General features: G+C 47.2%; 1 protein-coding gene across 1 annotated transcript in view; it reads left to right on the forward strand.

Annotated features, from left to right (window-relative positions):
• LOC106745658 (serine/arginine repetitive matrix protein 2) overlaps positions 1-8,529 on the forward strand; it is a 99,926-nt gene extending 91,397 nt beyond the window's left edge. The window contains exon 4 of the mRNA XM_014621465.1: positions 7,114-8,529. Within this exon, the coding sequence (XP_014476951.1) occupies positions 7,114-8,529 (1,416 nt within the window). The remainder of the gene's footprint in view (positions 1-7,113) is intronic.
• The last annotated feature ends 284 nt before the right edge of the window (positions 8,530-8,813 follow it).

An 8,813-nucleotide genomic window follows, 5' to 3' on the forward strand; every position in this document is an offset into this window, starting at 1 on the left:
TGACCATTGACGTAGCGCGTGTAGCCGGTCCGTTTCTTCGAGAGCCGGCGTTTAATAACGCTATTAATTCGCTAATTGGATTAGGCACACCGTGACGCGGCGCCGTTCTTTCGTCTCGACGTACTACAAATTAACGTAACGCTATTAGAACACCGCGAATAATTCTTATCCCGGCGCGGTTCCTTCTCGCGGTCCGTCGGTTAACTTTGATCTTTCCGACCGGTGTTTGTGCTCACTCCAACATAAATACCTATTTGTCTCGTGGAGAAGAGAAAAAGGATCGCCCGATGAAATTATGATGTGCGATGTAATATTAATTGCGTGCACGTGGCGTTCATAACGTCGCGCCGCGAGAGGCGTTTAAGAAGTCGATACGGGGGAAAAATCGAACTTCCCAAGGATAGCTAATTATTTATCCGTACGCGCACGCCCAGATGTGACTTTGTTTTCGTTTGATTATCGCAATTATCGTAGGGACAAATGATTTAAATGTTTATACGCGCGCCAGCGCTTTGCGCTAAGAAATTTGCCCCGAGTATCGATAATAGCGACTCATTACCAAACGTCATAAAGAATGATCGGCGGCACTTCTAAGGATCTTCCGATAACTGGTTCCTTGTGTACGTGCAAATATGCGCGCGAAAGGTTCGTCGGCCCTGGGTAATTGCGCGATAAAGAATCGTGCGCAATCCGTTATCAAGACGCGGCTCTAATTATTATCGTCAACTCGATTGCACCTCGTTAATTGCGCGAGATGGGGCGGAACTGCACGGAACAAAGCACCTGCCTTCTCTTCCGAATTGGATTCTTCCACGGGCTTCGTGGTTGCACGTTGAAGTGCAAATGGGACAACAACGAAGTACGAGCTATTATTCACGCGCCAAGGTGTCTCTCTCGCCATTATCGGAAAGTTGATATACAGCGTTGTTTTTTTGCGAGATTCTACTCTTTGAATTTCTTGAGTCGGCCTCGCTATCTTCGATTAGCTTAATTGGCTGATTAATTTTACCACAAGAATTATCAGCAACAGGACTTCGAAAACTGTTATAAATCGTCCTAACCCATTTTTGCTTCGTATCACGCTAAGAATATCGCAACTCTGAAACGAAAAATACGTGAGAAAAAGTGTGGAAGTTTAATTTGCTTTTAAGAGTTTCAGAAGTTCTGGTGGCAGTTTCCGATAATGTTCAAAAAGTTATGCAAGAAATTATTATTCAAACAGATCGTCAAACGATCCGAACTTTAATTAGGGAGTTATCTGATCTTAAAAGTTTGCCGCTGGTACTCTGTTGAGAAAAAACCAAGTACGAATTTATACAGGAAATCCATATGGTGTCTCTCATGGTTGTCTCTGGAGATTTGCGCTAAAAATCTAAAAGGTCCTTCCCAGGTAGGAATCCACGTAGATTCTTATATGAATTTTCACGAACTTATATAGATTTCCACACACCATATGGATTCCTGTATGAAATTTTATTATCCTATATGGATTCACATGATTTCCTATGGATTTCCATGGGAATCCATCTAGAAATTTTCAGCAGGATAACTTTCGATGGCGATTTTTTATACAATTATAGATGTTTGATATTTTTTTTATTTATCAGGAACTCGAAAACTCGTCGAGAGATATTAAATGAATTATTTCAGAATTATTCGGGCTTGACATCTGATTTTTTCAACTGTTAAATTTTCGAAAAAATAAATACAATTTATTCTTCTGTCGGGAACTCTAGTATTCCTCAGAATATATCCATTGAGCTATTCAGAACTATCCGGTCGTGACGTTGAGTGTGAAATTAGCACTCCCTCTTCCAGTTGCTATTTTCTTAGTATTAATCGCCGAAACTCTTTTTATGGACATAAAAATATTCCTACATTCCTTAAAATGAAGCTGGAATTTTAATCAGAACCGTCGAGAGCTAATGTTAGGGTGCCAACTTCACACAGCCAAAAATTTTACGTTTTCGCATCGGACATCGACGGTCAACACTGACAACCGAGCTTGCTTCTGATGATGCGAGCGCAGTCTTCAATTATTAGAGTCACAGACGCGTGTATAAGAGCGCGGAAGCGCTTCGCTCGAGACGACTAGAATAGAATAGAAGACGAACACTCTGCGAAATGGTCAGGCACTCAGGCGGCAAGCTCGTTAATAAGTGCGCGCGCCACTAAGTATAAGCGATTTAATCTTAATCCCGAGTGGAAGAAAAAGCGGCATTGTTCGTGATCGTTAGCGACGAGTTCGCACGGGAGAATGCGGTTAATTCGCGAATTATCGGCAAAATGTCACCTGTACGCGCGAGCTCGGCGAGCGATTTAAACGGCGCAAGAAGACACCCCGTTCGTGATAATAGCGTTAACAATTTGCGTCGCGCAAGAAGCGATTGTCTCAGCTGTAACCGCGGCGGGAACAAACAGGGGAGTCAGTGTACCGCGACATTGAAAAAGAAAACAGATTCCAGTCTGATTCGACGATCGCAGCCGAGAGCGTCGATGTATATATACTAGAGTTGAAATTTTAGTTTTACATTAAGTCTATTCAGTCTTACATTAAGTCTTCAAAGATCTTCTATCGTGCTCCTTTGATGCATAATGGAAATGGGAAGTTATTTCCTTTTTCTTCAATCGAAGATTTCCTTCCGGAAGGTTTAAATTCCCTAAAAAAAGCACTATTAATGCCTCTCTGATACTACAAGTAGGAAGTTATTTTCGTTTCCTCCACTAAAAAACTTAATGTAGAACTAAATAGACTTAATGTAGGACCCAGAATTTCGACTCGGGTATAACGACGGGAAATAATATAAATTTAGGTATCAAATATCAATGTAAATTTAACTGAACAACAATCGGTCTCATTATTCGTGAACGAGAACACCCTGAGAGTACACTCCGCGATTGTTATTCGAAGGAACGTTTTGGGAATATTCCAAGTATATTTTCGGGAAAAGGGGGTTCATCCCGCGGGAGTTCTGAGAATATTATCTGAGATTCTCCGAGAATCCGAATATTTTGAGAATGTTCTGAGAACACTTTCTCCCGAGTAATATTACCGATGGTCTCCTTCGCGCGCCACAAAGATCTCTTCTTTCTGTTACATCATAGTCGGGCCAAGAACCGTTTTCTGGCTGCGTGTCACTTTCCCGAGCTTACTGACTGACGCGAACAAAATAGAAATGGCCCACGGCAACGGTATATGTGTGTACCGATGTGCCGTCCACGTAACTTCGGTTCTTCTTGCAAAACTACTGAGAATTCCACGACAATTCGTTCGAAGTGTCTACGCGAGAGAATTGTATACCACGGTAATGATAAATTATTCTATTCATGTCCCAGCAAACACCAAATAACAGCAATATAATATCAATGTTATAATTTCCCACTCAACAATGTATCTGTTACATAATACGCGCATTATATTGCATTTATATTATTAAATGAGAAATTATCATTGATGTTTCTGTTGGTTGACTGGAGAATGTCTACCATATATAATAACTAAATTTTATTATCATTCGCTTTCATTATTATCATCATTATTTGTCACTGCTGTCTCTTAATAATCTGTTTATATTGTTATATATAGGGTTCAGTGAATTAACATTTTCTTTTTAAGTTAACAGTTAATATAATTAATTTAATTAAGTTAAAATCCTTTTTTTCATATTGCTCTTTATAAAAGAAATTTTTCTTTGTACCGCCTGATAACTAAAAGGTATTGTAGGGAAAAAGAAAAACAGAGAGACAAAAGCGATCGAGGCATAAAGTGGCGTGGTTCGTAGTTGCGCGCGTAATGATCATTGTCTTGAAAATCACGACACAGAAAAAAAAGCACCGGTCACGTGCGAGATGCGTTCTCGTTAGATCGACGTAAAAATACCGAGGGTAATATCCTCCAATCAGTAGCGCTGCGGGCCCGGAGGCCCGGAAGAGACGCGTGTTTCTTCACTTTCGTCCTGCATCTCATTGACCCGCCATCGTCACCTTGTTCTTCTCTTTACAGCTCTAACAGCCGAGTAAAAGGTAACCCGGAAACGGTTATTTAACGTAAATGATACATCCGTGAACCGACCGATAACGGATTTCTTTTTTTGCTTGGAGACAGCCTGCGCAGCGAAATGATGCTTCCTGTATCATTTCTCACGAATGTCAGAAAATGTCGGATACAAAAGGAAGAAAGCACGCTGATCCCATAAATTCTGCTCGCCGCAAATTTGGACACCTCTCCAAAAATCCTGCCCACACGCTTGCATACAGCACTCGCTCACGGCGCGAGCTACGTTATTCTTGGCACCGAACTTCCGCCATCGTTGAGGTAACTGTCGAGCAGGATCCAGGATCAATGCAAGCTAGTCCGCGGAACTCGCAGTCGCCTTTAAAAGAGTCGCTCTTCGTAAATGGCTTCGGAAGAGCCTCCGAAGGGTAAAAAGTGCAAATAATACGGCAATCTTGCCCTGTTAAGGAGACTCGAGGAATCCGCTTACAATGCACAGACGATGTAAGCGACGGGCGATATACAAGAAGCCTATCTCCGACTCCCTTGGATCTTGTCAACAATGTCGATCTCGCCGGAAATTTCGCGTCAGTATGCGCATTTTAAACCAACATAAATTCGACTTCGTCTTCCGCCCTCCGTTTGTTTCTAAGATTATGTGGAAAACAATTCAAGTATCGCGGAAATGTTTGAAACATCTCCCGTCGGTTGTTTTCCGTCGCGAAATAAATTCAAGTGGCTCCCAGGGTCGCCGTTCTGTAATCTTTTCCGTCTTGCCATATCGCGCTCACATCGTGCCGCCATGTACGGCGAAATCCCCTCTAGGATAAAAATATTTTTTGTCTACTAAATATGGGGTAGAAAACCAGTTGACTTTGACCCCACGTGAACCGCCCCGCGCGCGGCATTCGAGTGCAACCGTACTTACGCGCACATTCGCCCGCAGGGTAGACCAGTTCGCTCGTGTGACAGAGGAAGAGACTTGTTAGGAAGTTACGTGGTCGGCGTTTTAATCGCGCGTAAAGGTGCATTCATAGTAATCACAGCGAGAAATCAAATCGCAAGCTGAAAATATCCTGTGGCGATTTGTGTCGCGCTCACGTCTCAATCACATTTACCGTTTCGCAACCGACTCACGAATCGAGAGCCTCGAGAGTTCTTCTTGAGCGTGTCATGTCGATCCTTGAGAAGTTATGTGCGCGCTCCTTAAACGCAGACGCACGCACTCGATGTAATTGCGTGCTTGCGTTTATATTAAGTCGCTCAAAAGTTTTTAAAGCTCGCATTGCGCATATCAGACTCGCAACGTAATTAATTTGTGCTGATTTTCGAGATTGCCTCCCAGCTGTTTGTCGTAAGGATCGCGAGTCTTGGGATATCGATTGTCTGTATTTTCTTACCTGTAGTAAAAAGTCGACAATGAGGGTTCAAATTTATGCGAGATGTCAAACTAGGGTATAGATGGGGTACGGATCCGTTTTTCGCGCGCGACGCACGATTTTACGCCCCGGGCGGAAAGGAAGCGACTCTGATCATTTTATCCGCACATTTTCCTCGCTTAGGCCGATGACAGGAAGACAAACTGGCGAAGCGTTCATTTCGTCGTAGCCGTAAATCCCCGAGGGAAAATACGAAAGTTTGTTTGTGTGGTTTCCTCGTGGCGTTTCTCCCCCCTTGACGCACGACCGCTCGTTTTCCGCCGCTTAGTGGAATCCGAGGGTCAATGCGATCGTTTAGCGTGCCGGCCGCCGCACATGTGTGCTCAATGAAATTTATCATTCCGGGTATGCCGCGCTTTTAACCGCGGCGCAAAAAGATCTCGCCACAAATTTTTCGTGCGCGCACGTAAGACCGGAGTTTAATGGGCAGGACCGAAAGAATTAGCATAACAGTGACTAATAACGCGAGATTACATACACGCGGGAAATACGCGGAATACGTGCGTATTCTGACCTGCAGATGGTGGAACCCGAGTCAAGAGAAACGATTGTTGCCTCAAATGTGACGAAACGTAACACACGTTCCCTTGACAAATTCGATACCTCCACGACTCGAAATTTCCCATTCCACACTAAGTCTTCAAACGGAGAAAATAGAAATAAACTTCTATTTGTATTATTACATGAGTACTTATTGAACTCCTTTAATGCCAAAAATCCAATCCAGAGTTTGATGCAGAGGTGGGAACTGATTTCCATTTTCTCCGCTCGAAAACTTAATATAGAATTGAAAATTTCGAGTCGGGAATATACATGCGCGAAGAAAAGTAATATCGCGTGCAGGCGATCGCCACATCGGAGGCAAATTTACCTTGTCTAAAAGGAACATCAGTCGGGGACGGAGATGCACGTCGTGCGTCTCGGGCATATTGAGGCATGCCCGAGCGCGCACCGCTGCGTGCCGTCGACATCGGGCGCGGCCCGAACCGCTCATCTTAGCGCAGTTGAACCGACAAACGGTGTAATTGTCTGTGAAGAATACTGCCGCTTTCGCTCATCCACGAACGCGTTACCATAAAGCCAACGGCGTTGTGCCGCCGCAGTAAGCGAAAACTTAATGCCTACCGTATGCGCCATCGTCGGCCGGTCGGTTCCGCATTATCCTTAATGCTTCAGCACCACTGAGAAACGGACTAGCGCTTGCATTAACCTCGTTTCGCGCACGTGTGCATCGCCCAACAAAAACGAAGCACAAGAGTCTACGTTGTCGTGTACAGGGTGTCCCGCAACCAGCAAGCTCAATCGAAAAAACTGACGGCGCTTTTTTTTCTGGAGAAACGCGTCTCACGCGTTCATTTCGTCTCGCGAAATATTCCGTTTCCGTTCAAACGCATCTTGTTAATCGTGATTGAAATCTTTTAAATATTTTAAGAAACGTAAAAAAGAAACTTGATTATGAACATAAACAAATAACAATCGATATAAAAATTACTTATATTAATATATGTAACATTATACATACACACACATATAAAATATGAACTGTGATCATCTCATTATTTCTGTTGAAATATAAGCTGCTTCTGCAGCCTGATTTTCTGCCTTACCTAATTTTACCTCGTCGATATCTCACCCCGATCGGGCCAGTTTTCAAAGAGAAACCACTTCGTTCTGTTACAGCGCGAGTACACGAACGAGTGCATCTTCAACGAGAACCTGGAGCAGCACAACTATAACACGTACAGTTCGGTGCGCTGGTCCACGGAGAAGAAGACAATGTACCTCGGCTTGAATCGTTCCGGCCAGCCGAGGAGGGTACAAACCAAAGGTAAAGGCAACCTTGGCAAGCTATCGGCCTACGCCAGGGTGCTGACGCAGGTAGCACCGTCCGACCGCGTGGAGGCCCTGCAAAGGCGGATGCTGGGTGCCGAGCACAACGTGCGCCATCGGCACCACGAGCGCGCGCATCATCGCGGCCAGCACGGCGACGTGGCGCAGCAGCAGCCGATGTGCCCGACCCTGCCGATGCAGGAGAAGGACGGCAGGGACAAGTTCAGGTGCCGTAAGCGGAAGAAGCGGAAGAAGCGGAAGCGACGGTGCAGACAGGGCGAACGGCCCGGTCCCCAATGTCAGCTTCCCGAGGAGTCCGTCGTCGCGGGTGCCACGTCGGAAGCGACGGAGGCCGACGCGTCCCCGGAGACCGGCAGCAACGTCGGATGCACCACGCCGGAATCCAAGAGGTCCTGCGAGGGGGCGGCCAGCGAGGAAGCCTGCAGGCGCCAGGCCCTCTCGGTGCCGGCGAAGAAGCGGAAGTCGCGGATAGACTGCGACCCGGCGGCGGCCGTCGTCGTCGTCGGCAGGAACCTCACGCGCAACGGTAAGAACAAAGCACCAACGTCAAACGCGAAAAAGCCAAACGTCGGCGGCGACAGTCAAAGTAAAAAGCCTGATTTGACGGACGGGAAGAAGAAGAGGAGGAAGCGTCCGGCGACGACGCAGCCGAGAGGGAGCGCGACCTCGCCGACGTCGTCCCAGAAGCGGTACGCGCTTGGCACGACGTCGTCCCAGGCCTCTTCGTCGCTAACGGCGCCGCCGGGCAGCGAGGTGGTGACGGCGTCGTCGTCCTCTTCGCCGTCTTCTCCTGGTGCATCGAGCGCTCCCTCCGACATAAGGGTGGCCTCTCCGAAATCTGGTCGTAAGAAGCCGTCGTCGTCGCCGCCACGGTCTCCGAGGCCGGTGGGCTCGCGCAGGGTAGGAAAGTCGTTCGGCTCGGCCGGTCGAGCGAGGTCGACGCCGCCGGCGACGAAGGGCGAGACGGCGCAGCGGAGTCCACCGACAACCACCAAAGTTCCTGAAACCACGACGAAACCTCCTCTTCCCCCATCCCCGCCAGCTCCCGCCTCGTCTTCGCTCGTGGACGAGGAGCCGAGCGAGGTCGCGACAGGAAAGACAGAGTCAACCGCGTCGACAGCCTCGAGCGAGGTCGTCGCGGAGCTGACGACCCTCCGGCTGCTCGAAGAGGACGGTGGCTCCGGTACGGACGACGCGATCCTACGGGCCACCACGAGGTCCCCCTTCGACAGACTGGCGATGTGAGACACCCCGTGGATGGCTGGGGGGTGACTTGTGCGCGCGAACGTCATTGTAAACTTACGTGTACATATGCGAGCATTTTACGTTACGACTTACTCCCACATTCGTGTACCGACGGGCGCACGACCACCGTGACCGTGCGCCGGAACTTTGATACTCACGGCGCCCAGGGCTGACACGTTTGTATTTCGGTGAGATCGATTCAGTCACGTGGCCTTCGCCAAAATTCACTTTATGTTCCTCCTACAATTCTCTTCTCAACTTTTGCAATTCGGTCCATCGTATCG

This window comes from Dinoponera quadriceps, unplaced genomic scaffold, assembly GCF_001313825.1.
Source record: "Dinoponera quadriceps isolate SergipeBrazil2010 unplaced genomic scaffold, ASM131382v1 scaffold1441, whole genome shotgun sequence".
Lineage (NCBI taxonomy): Eukaryota > Metazoa > Arthropoda > Insecta > Hymenoptera > Formicidae > Dinoponera > Dinoponera quadriceps.